Source organism: Microcaecilia unicolor, chromosome 1, assembly GCF_901765095.1.
Source record: "Microcaecilia unicolor chromosome 1, aMicUni1.1, whole genome shotgun sequence".
Taxonomy (NCBI): Eukaryota; Metazoa; Chordata; class Amphibia; order Gymnophiona; family Siphonopidae; genus Microcaecilia; species Microcaecilia unicolor.
In genome coordinates, this window is record NC_044031.1 from 619454865 (window position 1) to 619470851 (window position 15987).

The window sequence follows — 15987 nt, forward strand, 5'->3', positions numbered from 1 at the left end:
CCTCCCCCAATCCCCTGGAAAGCATTGAATTGCAGCAGTAGAAATGGCCACCAGCAGAAGAGGTGTATATCACTTCACTCTTCTCATGGTGACAGGAGGGTAGTGAGTGTGTAGGACAGATTTGGGGGCCAGTGAATGCATCAGAAGAGACGTGGACATGTCTTAGTGGCAGCAAGCCATAGATCCTATAATGTAATTTCTGGGAGCCATGTTAATTTTCAACTTGGAATTTGTCCAGCTCTTCCCCAGATAAGTACATAAGTGTTGCCATACTGGGACAGACCGAAGGTCCATCAAGCCCAGCATCCTGTTTCCAACAGTGGCCAATCCACATCACAAGTAACCTAGCAAGATCCCAAAACAGTACAATACATTTTATGCTGCTTATCCTAGAAATAAGCAGTGGATTTTCCCCAATTCTTATGGACTTTTCTTTTAGGAAGCTATCCAAGCCTTTTTTAAACCCCACTAAGCTAACTGCTTTTACTATATTTTCTGGCAGTGAATTCCAGAGTTTAATTACACGTTGAGTGAAGAAATATTTTCTCTGATTCGTTTTAAGTTTACTGCTTTGTTGCTTCATTGAGTGCCCCCTAGTCCTAGTCCTTGTAAAGAGTGAACAATTCACATCTACCTATTCCATTCCAGTCATTATTATATAGACCTCTATCATATCTCTCCTCAGCTGTCTCTTCTCCAAGCTGAAGAGCCATAGCTGCTTTAGCCTTTCCTCATAGGGAAGTCATCCCATCCCCTTTATCATTTTCGTTGCCCTTCTCTGTACCTTTTCTTATTTTCATCCTATCCCCATACCCCCAGCCCAAGGGCCACACTTTTATTTGTATTCTGTTCCATCTGTAATGAGTATGTTTTATCTCACACCATGTTATCTTGTTTATGTATTTTATTATGGTATTTTATATGTAATATATATATTTCATTTATGGCTTTTTTATGTAAAATATGATTTCTATTTTCATGGTATTATTAATTAATGTGACATCTTTCCTTTTTTAATATATTACTAATAATACATACACTTTCCTGATTTATAGTTTTAGTTCTTTTATTATGTTTGTATATTATATATGTCTTAATATCTTGTAGACTCCTGACGCACGCGCTGTATGTGCCAAAACACGGTAGCTGTGTCGAGTCATTTGAATGTTCTTCAATAAAGGTTTTGAAATCAACATGTCTCCCTTGGTTTTGGATAGAGCCAGCCTGTCCTACCCCCCTCTCCTTGACCTTTTCTAATTCCACCATATCTTTTTTGAGATGCAGGGACCAGAACTGCACACAATATTCGAGGTGCGGTCGCACAATGGAGCAATACAACAGCATTATAACATCTTCATTTTTGTTTTCCATTCCTTTCCTAATAATACCTAACATTCTATTTGCTTTCCTAACTGCTGCTGCACACTAAGCAGAGGGTTTTAACGTATCATCAACAATGACACTTGAATTCCTTTTTTGGTCAGTAACTCCTAATGTGGAACCTTGCATTACGTAGCTGTAGTTCAGGTTACTCTTCCCACATGCATCACTTTGCACTTGCTCACATTAAACATCATCTGCCATTTGAATGCCCAGTCTCGTAAGGTCCTCTTGTCATTTTTCACAATCCTCCCGCGATTTAACGACTTTGAATAAATTTGTGTCATCAGCAAATTTAATTACCTCACTCCTTTCTCTAGGTCATTTATAAATATGTTAGAAAACAATGGTCCCAGCACAGACCCCTGGGGAACCCCACTATCTACTCTTCTCCATTGAGAATACTGACCATTCAGCCCTACTGTCTGTTTTCTATCTTTTAACTAGTTTTTAATCCACAGTAGTACACTACCTCCTATCCCATGACTCTCCAATTTCCTCTGGAGTGTTTCATGAGGTACTTTGTCAAATGCCTTGTGAAAATCCAGATAATTTTGACCGGCTCACCTTTATCCACATGTTTGTTCACCTCTTCAAAGAAATGTAATAGATTGGTGAGGCAAGATTTCCCCTCACTAAATTCATGTTGACTTTTGATCTCATATTCGAAAGAGAAGGACATCCATCTTTCGACATAAATCGGAAGATGGACATCCTTCTCCCAGAGACGTTCAAATCGGTATAATCCAAACCCGATTTTAGATGTTTCCAACTGCAGTCTGTCGCAAGGACATCCAAATTTCAAGGGGGCGTGTCGGAGGCGTAGCGAAGGCGGGACTTGGCCGTGCCTAACACTTGGATGTCTTTGACCCATAATCGAAAAAAACAAGGACGTCCCTGATGATCACTTGAATGTTATCACCCGGACGTGTTTTTATTATGAATAATAGCGGATGAGTAACTTTTGCTGAGCTGACGCTATAAAGATATGGGGAGAGGTCCTTGAAATAGCCCATGTTGGGGCGAAATGTGCATGTCGGGCAGTTATCCCCCGGGGTCCGACAATAGAACAAGACAAAATAAGATAAGTTAAAGCTTTAAATAACTCTATAAATGGTAGTTATACATAAAAGAACCAGTGAAGAGTTTGATGTTGCCGATATCGCTACAATTGAAAATGGGTAGCGATTAACATCACTGAGGTTCTGGGGAAGCTCTTAGGAGACAAGTGAAAGATATAAAATATACAGATTAAAAGGAACTTTGGTTTTAAAATATTTGGTCATATGAGAGAAGAAGCTGTATATATCTTATATATATCATATACTGGTCTGCAATTATTTGTAATCTCTGGTGTGGGAAGATCCAGTTTAAATATGCTGAATTGCCTGAATAATTAGTCACTTTATTATGAATAAGGCACAAAAAGGTGCCCGAAATGACCAGATGACCACTGGAGAGAATCGGGGATGATCTCCCGTTACTACTACTACTACTACTACTACTACTACTACTTAATATTTCTAGAGCGCTACTAGGGTTACGCAGCGCTGTACAAATTAACAATAAGGACGGTCCCTGCTCGGAAGAGCTTACAATCTAAAGGACGAAATGTCAAGTTGGGGTAGATAAGTTTTCTGAGAGGAGGTGTAGTGATTAGGTGCCGAAGGCGACATTGAAGAGGTGGGCTTTGAGCATTGATTTGAAGATGGGTAGGGAGGGGGCACGGCGTATGGGCTCAGGGAGTTTGTTCCAGGCATGGGGTGAGGCGAGACAGAAGGGACGGAGCCTGGAGTTGGAGGTGGTGGAGAAGGGTACTGAAAGGAGGGATTTGCCTTGAGAGCGGAGGTTACGGGTAGGGACGTAAGGGGAGATGAGGGTAGAGAGGTACGGAGGGGCCGCAGATCGAGTGCATTTGTAGGTGAGTAAGAGAAGCTTGAACTGTATGCGGTATCTGATTGGGAGCCAGTGAAGTGACTTGAGGAGAGGGGTGATATGAGTATATCGGTTAAGGCGGAAGATAAGACGTGCGGCAGAGTTCTGGATGGACTGAAGGGGGAGTAGATGGCTACGTGGGAGGCCGGTCAGGAGTAGGTTGCAGTAGTCAAGGCGAGAGGTAATGAGAGAGTGGATGAGAGTTCGGGTGGTGTGCTCGGAGAGGAAGGGGCGAATTTTGCTGATGTTATAGAGGAAGAAGCGACAGGTCTTGGCTATCTGCTGGATGTGCGCAGAAAAGGAGAGGGAGGAGTCAAAGATAACACCGAGGTTGCGGGCAGATGAGACGGGGATGATGAGGGTGTTCTCAACTGAGATAGAGAGTGAAGGGAGAGGGGAAGTGGGTTTGGGTGGGAAGACAATAAGTTCAGTCTTAGACATATTCAGTTTCAGGTGGCGGTTGGACATCCAGGCAGCAATGTCGGATAAGCAGGCCGAGACTTTGGCCTGGGTATCCGCGGTGATTTCTGGTGTGGAGAGATAAAGCTGGGTGTCGTCGGCATAAAGATGATAGTGGAAACCATGAGAAGAAATCAGGGAGCCTAAGGAAGAGGTGTAGATTGAAAAAAGAAGGGGCCCAAGGACAGATCCCTGAGGAACTCCAACAGAGAGCGGGATAGGGGAGGAGGACGAACCATGAGAATATACTCTGAAGGTACGATGGGAGAGATAAGATGAGAACCAGGAGAGGACAGAGCCCCGGAACCCAAGGGAGGACAGTGTGTCAAGAAGTAGGTTGTGATTGACAGTGTCAAAAGCGGCAGAGAGGTCGAGGAGGATGAGGATGGAGTAGTGACCTTTGGATTTGGCGAGGAATAGGTCATTGCAGACTTTAGATAGTGCCGTTTCTGTTGAGTGTAGGGGGCGAAAGCCGGATTGGAGCGGATCGAGGATGGCATGAGAGGAGAGAAAATCAATACAGCGGCTGTGAACGGCGCGTTCAAGTATCTTGGAGAGGAAGGGTAGGAGGGAAATGGGGCGGTAGTTGGAGGGACAGGTAGGGTCAAGTGATGGTTTTTTGAGGAGTGGAGTGACCACAGCATGTTTGAAGGTGTCCGGGACAGATGCAGTGGAGAGAGAGAGGTTAAGTATATGACAGATGGTGGGGGTGATGGTAGGTGTGATGGTGTTAAGTAGGTTGGTGGGGATGGGGTCAGAGGAACAGTTGGTGGCTTTCGAGGAGGAGAGGAGATGGGCGATTTCCTCTTCGGTGATGGCAGGAAAGGAGTAGAAGGAGGGCTGGGTAGGTTGGATGAGAGAGTGAGATATAGGCTGAAGAGGAGGAGAGGGAGTGGTGGTGAATTCGAGGTTGATCTTCTGGACCTTGTCACGGAAGTAGTGGGCCAGAGATTGAGGAGACTCCCCCAGTGGTCACTAACCCCCTTCCACCCTCAAGAAACATGTTTAAAAATATGTCGTGCCAGCCTCAGATGTCAACTCGGGTCCATGACATCGCAGTTTTAGTGGGTACTGCAGTGTACTTCAGACAGGCGGACCCAGGCCCATACCCCCCCTACCTGTTACATTTGTGGAGGAAACAGCGAGCTCTCCAAAACCCACCAGAAATCCACTGTACCCATATATAGGTGCCCCCTTCACCCGTACGGGCTATGGTAGTGGTGTACAGTTGTGGGGAGTGGGTTTTGGGGGGCTCAGCACACAAGGTAAAGGAGCTATGTTCCTGGGAGCATTTTATGAAGTCCACTGCAGTGCCCCCTAGGGTTACCTGTTGGTGTCCTGGCATGTCAGGGGGACCAGTGCACGACAAATGCTGGCTCCTCCCACGTCAAAATGGCTTGCATTAGGACGTTTTTGACATGGACGTCTTTGGTTTCGAAAATCACCGAAAGCCAAAAACATCCATGTCTAGGGACGTCTAAAGCTAGGGATGTCCAAATTTAAGGATTTGGACGTCTCTGACAATATTTTTGAAACGAAAGATGGACGTCCATCTTTTTTCGAAAATACAGTTTTCCCCACCCCTGGATTTGGACGTTTCTTTCGAAAATGCCCCTCTTGGTCTCATTAATCCATGCTTTTGAATATGCTCCATAATTTTGTTCTTTATTTTTTTAATTATCTTTATTAGCATCAGTGTAATACATGCTTACACTCTACTCTCTTATATACAAGGCACCATTGTCATAATCAACAGTTATATTCTAATCACAAATGTACATTTCGTCCTCCATCACACATGACCGCACTGATGTTTTCAATTATACCCCCCCCCCCTTTTATGTGCCTTACCTCTCCCCCTCAAATTCCCCATAGCCTATACCACTCAAATGGAAAAACTAACGCATAAACTTGTCCCCCAGGCACTCCCTACCCCCCAAATACCCCCCTACCCTTTCTCTCCCCCCCCCCTATCCGTCTGCATGTGAAATTAGTCCCCAAACATTATTGTTGGGGAATAAGGAAGACCAAGTTGCGCAGGGGCTCTCCCAGCCACAAAGGAGATTTCTGTACATGACCACGTTGGCAGCTGAAAAGGTTATATTGCAGTTCTGGACAAGTGTGGAACCTGTACCGTATAAATGCTGGTTGACAAAAGTAACAGAATTGGCAAAGTATGAGAATTCAGTGTACAAGGATTCCCCGCACATAGAAAACAGGCAATATGCACAACTATGGCAAAAACTTGAAGAACGTGTTTATCCTACTGTTCTTTATAATAGTCTCTACCATTTTGCCCAACACTGACGTCAGGCTCACCGGTCTATAATTTCCTGGATCATCTCTGGAACTTTTTTTAACAATTGGCATTACATTGGCTACCCAACAATCTTCTGGTACCATTCTTGATTTTAAAGACAAATTACATATTACTAACAATAATTGTGTGATTTCATTTTTCAATTCTGTCAGTACTCTGGGATGAATACCATCCATTCAAGGTGATTTGATACACTTCAGTTCAGCTTAGGTCAGCTGAAAATCCAAAGAATGTGGAGGAAGCTACTGGGCCTCCAAAAAACTGAGAGAACAGCATTGTTGTAGGACACAGTGAAATCTTAGTGTGGGAAGGAACATTGATTCTCCTAATGTTGTTGCCTAGGCACATGGTATGGGGGTGGGAAGGGGCTGCTGCAGAGATTTTGTTGGTTTGACTGTTGGTATTGTTCCTTGATTAATGTATTCAACTCTTGTTTATTCTCAATATTTCTTTTCAGAGTTTGGATCTTCCCAGAAGCAAGATTGTGAGACACTGCTTTCTCACCTGGGTGTTCCCTGTGTAAAGGTACTTCTAGGGGGAAAGACCCCGAAAGCTCACCTTAGGCAGCATTACTGGAGAGTAATCCAACCAGGACCGATTTAGCATTCCTTATTGTCTCACCAGACCAGTCCAGAGATACCAGTTTTGCTCCTCCACCAGCAGATGGAAAAAGAAAACAGAACTTGTGGTCCTACTTTGTAGAAGGCACAATGCAGCTTGCAGTTTCTTAGTATTCTATGTCTCTAGCAGATAGGAGACTCATGACTCATGCAGCTGCAGCATAGTGTTGTTAGTGATGCTCCCCTGGTCTGGTAGGAGGACTGGTCCCCCTGGGGAGTGCTGGCATAATTGAAGAGCATCTCTACTTCTTCTGGGACTGCCTTAGATACTTGCGGTAACACCCAGTGTTGTCCAGGTCCCCCTTCCTTCCTATCTGTCACCTTTGGCCTTCGTGTCCTCCCCTCTGGGTCCTACCAGCAAAAAACAAATAATGAAAAAGGTAGGACAGCACAAAGACAGGAACATGCTCAGTCGCAATAATGATTGATTGGTAAAGGAAGATAACCAGAAGCAAGGCAATCAGAGGCAGCAGCTAATGTAGATGGAACTCTGCCACAACCATGGCATTAATTTAAAGAGGCTGCAATGGCTAGATCGGTACCAGTCAGCATCAGTCCTTTGCACCAGGAGCAGCATAGCTCATCTGTGGTGACCCCATCCTAGTGTATGAAGTGCTTCTCTGTTTGTGGGAGATTCCAGAGGAGTGCTGGGGACTCTGTTTTGCAGCAGCTGGCGAGTTCAGTAGACAGACAAGATGCACCTGCAGCAGTCAGCAGCAGGGGAAAGAATTCATGTTTCAAGTTTATTAAGAATTTACTATCCCGCCCTTTGGAGTATCTTCAGGGCAGCTAACAATCTAAAATATATAAGAAAAGGGGATTACACAAACAAAGACAGGATTAAGACATGAACTATTAGGGCAAAAGGGAGAACTACAATAATTGATAGGATAGAAAGGGGGGGGGGGGAACAATAGGGATTGCCACAGGCATCTTCCAGGCACCTCCTTGCTTAGCTGCCGTAAGGGGAAATAATTTATATGCGTCTTTAAAGGGGTACGTTTTGAGGTCTGTTTTAAATTTGTCCAACGATGTCTGAAGGCGAAGGGAGACTGGCAACAAATTCCAAAGATATGGCCCTTGTACATTGAATATAGCATGTCTAGTGTGTTCATAAGTTACCTCTCGATTGCTAGGTACAACTAATGTATTCTGAACGAAGTGCGTGGACAGGACAGTAAAGAATAAAGTGACGGAAAAGATAAAGAGGTTTCTCAGCCGTAATGTTTTGAAGACAAGTATGCAAGTTTAAATATGATATGTTGAGTGATTGGGAGCCAATGAGCTTCTTTTAAAAATGGAGTAACATGGTCATATTTATGCGAGTTAGAGACGAGATGAATAGCGGTGTTCTGGATGATCTGTAAGCAATGTATTTCTTTTACTTGAAGACCTTTGTAATGAGAATTACAGTAATCCAATTATGAAATGACTAAAGAGTGAACTAATATTATTATTATTATTATTTATTTATTTATTATTTGTATCTCACATTTTCCCACCTATTTGCAGGCTCAATATGGCTTACATAGTACCGTGAAGGCGTTCGCCAGCTCCGGTAGAGAAACAAATACAAAGTGATGTTATAGTCGAGTAAGGTTCGTATGTGACAGACATATTGGGAATCGTAGAGAAGAAGAGTTATATAGTGTTCATTACGAGCTTTAATTACATTGTGTCGCAGGGTTCAGGCACTTAAGTTGGGTCAGTAGGGTAAGCCTTTTCGAACAGGTTGGTCTTTAGTAGATTCCGGAAGTTGAGATATTCGTACGTTGTTTTCACATCTTTTGGTAATGCATTCCACAGTTGTGTGCTTATGTAGGAGAAGCTGGATAAATAAGTTGATTTATATTTGAGTCCTTTGCAGCTTGGGTAGAGGAGATTTAAGTATGAACGTGTTATGAATATGTTAAGTGCTTCCGGTAGAAGTAAGGAGCGAATTGAACATATAAGTCGTAGCTTGTAGAAAGAACGCATGACCACTTGAGAAATTTGTGGGTGAAATGAGAGGTTGGAATCGAAAAGTACACTAAGAATTTGCACAGTCTCTACTTGGGGGACTGGTGTATTAGCCAGAAAAATCAATGATGGTAGAGGAGGGCTCATTTTATGTTGAAGGAAAGAAGCAGCTTGAGAAGCTGAGCAGCACAGGAATGGCTGCCATTTAGTCCATGTGGAACAGCAATCTGATTTTCCAAGCCTTGCCCCAGAGGGGGCATGGGGGAGAGGGGGAGACATTTTGACAACAGTGAGGCACCAGGTCCTTAGTGGAGGGTGGGGAGCTTCAGTGCGCAGCAGATTTCTTTTCTCCTGAGTTTATATTCTTGATACACAAGGATTGATTTCTCTTAGGAGCTCCTCAATCACCCAAGGTCCTGGGTCTGGAAAAAAGGGCATGTTTGGAGGATGCGAGGGACTGGGAGAGCCAGTTCAAATGCATTGTGATGGCTGACAGCTTGTGAGACCAGGGCAACACCCCAGGGAAGAGAGACATAGAAGAAGATGAGATTTGGATGGGCTCGAGTGGAGATTGAACTCTTGGCAGCCATCTTAAACAAGCAGCGGCACTGGCAAAAGGATCAGCGGCCGCGGGCAGGAAAGCGTGGGGACCTTTCCTGTCCCGAAGCAAGCCACTAGACACGGGGTGATGCGAGGTATGTGTGGGGAGGCCATCCAGGGCTGAAGGAGAGATGAATAGGAGGGAGGGTGGAAGTTGAAGAGAGGCTAGTCTCTGTTTCCCCTTCGCTTCTCCATTCTGCTCCACGGGAACCCCGCAGGACCCTGGTCCATCCCCGCAGGATCCCCGTGGACCCTAGTCCATCCCCACGGGATCCCCGCAGTCCTGGAAGGGATCCCCGCAGGATTCCTGCGATATCCACTGCAACCCTGCTATCTCCGTTCCCGTGCAGCTCTCTAGATGGTACCCAGAGTTGAAGACCTGGAGGCCCCAACTGGCTGTAGACAGGTTACCTGTGTCGGCACAGAGCAGGAGTGCTGGAAGCAGTCAACCCAAATGGGCCTTGGCGGAATCTGCGACAGGAACCTGCTGAAGTACTGAAGTATCCCAAGTCAGGCTTCGGCTGAGACAGGAATAGCTGAAGCACAAGCAGCTTTATCCCGACGGGCTTCGGCTGAGACAGAAATAGCTGAAGCACTGGCAGACTTATCCCAAGATGGGCTTTGGCTGAGACAGGAAAAACAGAGGCAGGAGCAGTCTTATCCCCAGATGGTCTTCGGCTGAGTCAGGAACAAACTGGCGCAAGCATCCTTATCCCAAGATGGACTTGAACTGAGACAGAAACAACTGAGTATACAAACAAAAAAAGCAACACTGGACCTTGAAGACTGGGACAACAGGAGTTCTTTATTGACAGGTGACCCGACACGGGCCGTGTTTCGGCATTAAACAATGCCTGCCTCAGGGTCTAACAATGAGACATATAAAAAAGCATATATATATAAAAATCATCAATGATTCAAACATTTAAATAACTAACAATAATAGTAATATTGATGTTGTAAAACTAATGATATTGATTATAAAAAATATAATATTGGCGATAAAACATAAAATACAGTGAGAGTATAGCATCACTAAGAATTATACATAGAAAAATCATGAACATATACTTAAAAAATAATAATTATTATTTGTATGTATAGAGAATCCATAAAGCAAGGCAAGATAAAAATGTAGAGAAAGCACATAAATAACATACAGATCCATGCATATCAAAATATGTACATGTAAATTGAAGTCATCACAAAAACTTAATAAAAAGCAACGTGCATATATATAGATGTCCATATTTATTTCTAATAATGTATCATTTTTCCAGATTTACCCAAAGATTGTCAATATGGAAAATAATACAGATGATATAGATAAAGGAAAATGCAGATATGCTAGTTAAAAAAAACATATAATAAAATGATGTTCAGTGTGTTAATGTAAATTTGTAAAACGATGAATGTTGGTGACTAATAGTAATATTATCCAATTCAAGTATAGATGAAATTAATTAAAATGTATGATAAGCTGTGTGGTGTATCATAATAATTCAAAATTCTTTGTTTGGAAGGATGTGTTTTTCAGCATTTACCTTATTGTTTTGACACGTTCCAATGTCGTCGGCGGCACCGATTCCCATATGCTGTCCTGCCACTGGCACCCACCTCTTCCCTTTACTACAGCCATCTGAGCCTCTGACGAAACAGGAAGTTACATCAGAGATGCGGCCTCAGTAAAGGGGAGAGGCAGGTGCCAGCGGCAGGGCAGCATATGGCAATCGCTGGTGCTGGCGGCTTTTGGAACGTGACAAAACAATAGGTAAGTGCCACAAATGGGGTGGAAGAAGGAAGGGAAGATGCCGCTCACCGAAGAGTGGGGAGATGCTGCCCAGGGGTCTGTGCTGGGACTGCTGCTTTTTAACATAGTTATAAATTACCTAGAGATGGGAGTAACTAGTGAGGTAATTAAATTTGCTGACGACACAAAGTTATTCGAAGTTGTTAAATTGCGGGGGCGCTAGAGAGCGGCTACAGAATGGCAGCATGATTAAGGAGCTCCTCACCTCCCTGGTCTAACAACATGATTTAACCTTTCTTTTTTGCAAGGAATACTTACAAAAATAATTTTCTAGCTTCTATCTGATGGCTACTAATAAACAATCAAAGATTGAAATGGCATTTGCAATGGGTTCCAGCTCAAAAACATCGAACCCGGATCCACCATCGCCGGATAAAACTACAAGAGGCAAACCTGATCACGCCGCTTCTTTTGCCTTAATAACTGAGCAATTAACTTCACTAACTGGAATGCTCTGATGTGTAAAGCATATAAAATCAGAGGTAGCTCGTATTAATGCACATCTTGAAATGTTTGAGGGCAGACTCGAGCAGTTAGAGCAACGAGTCAGCCATATGGAGGATCAGGCCCTGGTTTTTCAACGCACTTCTAAAATGGCGCAAGATATTCAGTTAGTCATGGATGATGCAGGAAATCAACAGCGCCGAAATAATATTCGCCTTCTCGGTCTCCCAGAGAATTCAGAGGGAGAAAAATCTATTAAATTTCTTGAAGAATTCATTCCAAAGCTATTGAAGCTCTCTTTTCAATGTCCTTTTGAAATAGAACGGGCGCACAGAATTCCATCTGGAACTTTCTCTGGCGGGAAAATCCATGCGCTATCATTATGAAAATTCTTTGCTTTCCTCAAGTTCTCGAAATTCTGCAATTTGCTAAATCTCAACAGAACATCAAATGGAATGGTAATCAGCTTAAATTTCTTCCGGACTTCACCAAAAATACTGTGGATATTCGCAAGAAATTTCTAAATCTTCAACCTCGCCTGAAAGGCTTTAAATGCTTATTTTGGATTACTAAACCCTGCTCGCATGAAGATGACTCACCTAAATTTCACAAAAACCTATACTAATCCTGCTCTCTTAGGAAAATGTATTTCTAATCAGGAGGGAATCAGTATGAATACATCTACGTGAGTCATGTAAAGAATCGTTGTAATCTTTCTCCTGAGCTGGTATATGCCTGCTTGATATGTATACATTCAGCGTTTTGTTGTTTGTTGTCATATATTTTTCACTCTTCTATTATAAAATATGGTTGGTAACATATTTAGTAATTTTGTTCCTTGCTACTGAATACGCTTAGTAGTATTCTTAACCTGTTCTTTTACATAAATGTTAAATATATGATAGTCTCTAATGTTCAGTGAGGGTGATGAGATTTTCTCTTTTTTCATCTCCATTCACACTTTCTCCTCCGTAGGACTCCTAAGGGAGGTTCAGACTGTCTGTTATGCTATTTTTGTTTTTCATTTTCTTCTCTTTATACCATGACCGTTTTGTTTTCATTTTTGTTAATCTTAATGTCATATTCTATACACTGCAAAAGTTCTTCACAGTATATGGGTGCATTATTGCAAGCATATATTTTCCTATACTATATCAATGATTAATCATGTGAAATGTGTCTCTCAATGTAAAAGGTATTTCAAATCCTATAAAAAGGAAAAAGATTTTGTCTTATTTACAATCTCTCTCTGCATCAGTTGCTTTTTTACAAGAGACACATTTATCTGCTATATAATCTGTAAAACTGAAATCCAAATGGTTTACTACTTGTTATTTTTCTCCTAGTAACAAAAGGAAAAATGGTGTTGCTATATTATTAGCTAGAGATTTGCAGTTCTCCCTTATTAATCACCATACAGACTAAGAAGGACGATGGGTTATTCTTGTATTGCAAATTCAAAATGTCTCATATGCTTTTATTAATGTTTATGGTCCTAATCTCGATTGTCTACAATTTTTCAAGGACTTATCTCATCAGATTTCACTTCTCAATGTAGATCACGTCATTGATATGAATATTCCCATAGATTATGTTCTTGATAGGAAATCTACAGTTAAATATAAAATTACCAATTCTTATAAAGCTCTTCATGATTTATTAGCTCACTATGGTCTAATTGATTCTTGGAGATTACTTCCGTACACATTGGATTATATTTTTTTCTCCAATCCTCACAAATCATATTCAAGGCTGGATTATTGGTTTCTTTCTAAATCACTCATTGACAATATATTAACCTCATCAATTGAACCAATACATATTTCTGATCATGCTGCTACTACATGTGCTCTGAGTATCAATTCTGGATTACAGAAGTCCACAATGTAACATAGTAAATGAAATGACGGCAGATAAAGACCTGAACGGTCCATCCAGTCTGCCCAACAAGATAAACTCATTTTACATGGTATGTATATGTATATCCGAGTTTGATTTGTCCCTCCCTGCCTTTCTCAGAGCACAGACCGTAGAAGTCCGCCTTGCACCAGTTTTATTCTCCAAATACCGGCGTTGCCACCCATAAGATTCCATAGATCCATTCCTTCTAAACAGGATTGAGGTGCTTCAAAATATTTGGTCAATGGATACTAATCATGCCATGTCTGATAAATTATGGAAATGGTTTTGGACGAAATCCATGAAACCTATTGCTTCAGCTCCCATATTGCAATCTCTCTTTCTATTAGCACACAAAGCATTATGGACCCCAGTCAAACAGCACAAGGTGGATTCTGCTTCATCCAACTTGTGCTGGTCTTGTAATAGTGGCATAGGTACATTAGAACATATGTGCCTTTCTTGCCCTGATCTCCAAGTTTTCTGGACATCAGTTTGGGATAGAATATGTGCTATTTTTCATCTTATAATATTTTGTTCTGCAGGGTTCAAACAAGCAGTTCATAATTGTAACTATAAATTATTTGACGCGTTATTGGTCATCGCAATCTCCACTATTATAAATGGAAAAATCACAAATTGGCTTCTTTTTACTTTTGGTGGACTACTGTATGTTTGATTCTTAAATATGAAAAACTCTTAGCTGAATGTAACAATTCTATGCATTTGTTCCATAAAACATGGGATCAAGTAGCCAAAGAGGCATATTTTCAAAGCACTTTGGGAGGCTAAGTTCCATATGTTTCTATGGAACTTTGGGAGGCTAAGTGCTTTGAAAATAAGCCTCAAAGTTTGTCAAAATTAAGATTAAGGATTTGTTATACGATATTTTGGGATATTATTGTTCCTTTTGTATGATTTTATGATAAGTGAGCCTGTATAACTTATAATTTCTAAACATTTGAAATGGCACTGCATATATAATGATATTGCAATGTATGGAACTTTCTGTATATCCTGTCTATGATTGTTGTTTTTGAATTTTTGTATACTTTGTATACTTCATTATATTTTCTGAAAATTTAATACATACATACATTTGAACTAGCAAAGTTGTTAAATCACGGGAGGATTGTGAAAAATTACAAGAGGACCTTAAGAGACTGGGAGGCTGGGCGTCTCAATGGCAGATGACATTTAATATGAACAAGTGCAAAGCGATGCATGTGGGAAAGAGGAACCCGAACTATAGGTACCACGATAGAAGATAGAAGTTACCGACTAAGAAAGGGATCTCGGCATCGTTGTTGATGATACGCTTAAACTCTCTGCTCAGTGTGCTACGGCAGCTAAGAAAGCAAATAAAATGTTAGGTACTATTAGGAAAGGAATGGAAAACAAAAGTGAGGACATTATAATGCCTTTGTATCGGTCCGTGGTGCATCCGCACCTCGAATATTGTGTTCAGTTCTGGTCGCCACATCTCAAAAAAGATATAGTGGAATTAGAAAAGGTACAGAGAAGGACGCCGAAAATGCTAAAGGGGATGGGACGACATCCCTTTGAGGAAAGGCTGAAGCATCTATGGCTCTTCAGCTTGGAGAAAAGACGGCTGAGGGGAGATATGAAAGAGGTCTATAAAATAATGAGTGGAGTTGAACGGGTAGACGTGAATCATTTGTTTACTGTTTCCAAAAATACTAGGACTAGGGGGCAGGTGATGAAGTTACAAAGTAGTAAATTTAATACGAATCAAGAGAAAATTTTTCTTCACTCAGCATGTAATTAAAGTCTGGAATTCATTGCCAGAGAATGTGGTAAAGGTGGTTAGCTTAGCGGGGTTTAAAAAAAAGGTCTGGATGGCTTCCTAAAGGAAAAGTCCATAGACCATTATTAAATTGACTTGGGGAAAATCCACTGCTTATTTCTGGGATCAGCAGCATAAAATGTATTGAACTTTTTTGGGATCTTTCCAAGTATTTGTGACCTGGATTGGCCACTGTTGGAAACAGGATGCTGGGCTTGATGGACCTTTGGTCTGTTCCAGTGTGGCAATACTTATGTATTTATGTACATTTTTTTGTTTTGAAAATGGTCATTTTCACTACTTGATTTTTGGACGCTTTGAACAAAATGTCCAAAGCCAGATTTAGGTGTCATATCAAAAATGCTCCTCATAGTAACCTATGAATTTTGTAAGTCTTTGAAAATGAGCCCCATAATGTAGTATTTTTCAAATTAATAATGAAGGCTAACATAAAAAAAAAACAGCACTGAAAACCAAAACAAACAGGAGATCTTTGTTTCACAGTCATTCAGCTGAGTGGAAAAACAAAACTGAGGAGCTGAGACCACTGCTTGTGGGAAGGGTCAGGCATGCTCCAAACATTACACTTAAGTTCTGAACTCTGGGAAAGCAGCTTGTTCCACTGATAAGCAGCGGTAGGGTTAACGCACAGGTAGCGTGTGCCAAATTGGTACTACCGGTAAGGTAGTGCGAGCGCCTGGTGGTAATTCTGAGATTGGCACTGTCTGTTCCCATGGTAGAAAATAATTTTCTA

General features: G+C 41.7%; 1 protein-coding gene across 1 annotated transcript in view; it reads left to right on the forward strand.

Annotated features, from left to right (window-relative positions):
* LOC115481167 (probable flap endonuclease 1 homolog) overlaps window positions 1-15987 on the forward strand; it is a 55502-nt gene that overhangs the window by 23831 nt on the left and 15684 nt on the right. Inside the window, exon 5 of the mRNA XM_030220218.1 lies at window positions 6552-6619. Within this exon, the coding sequence (XP_030076078.1) occupies window positions 6552-6619 (68 nt within the window). The remainder of the gene's footprint in view (window positions 1-6551; window positions 6620-15987) is intronic.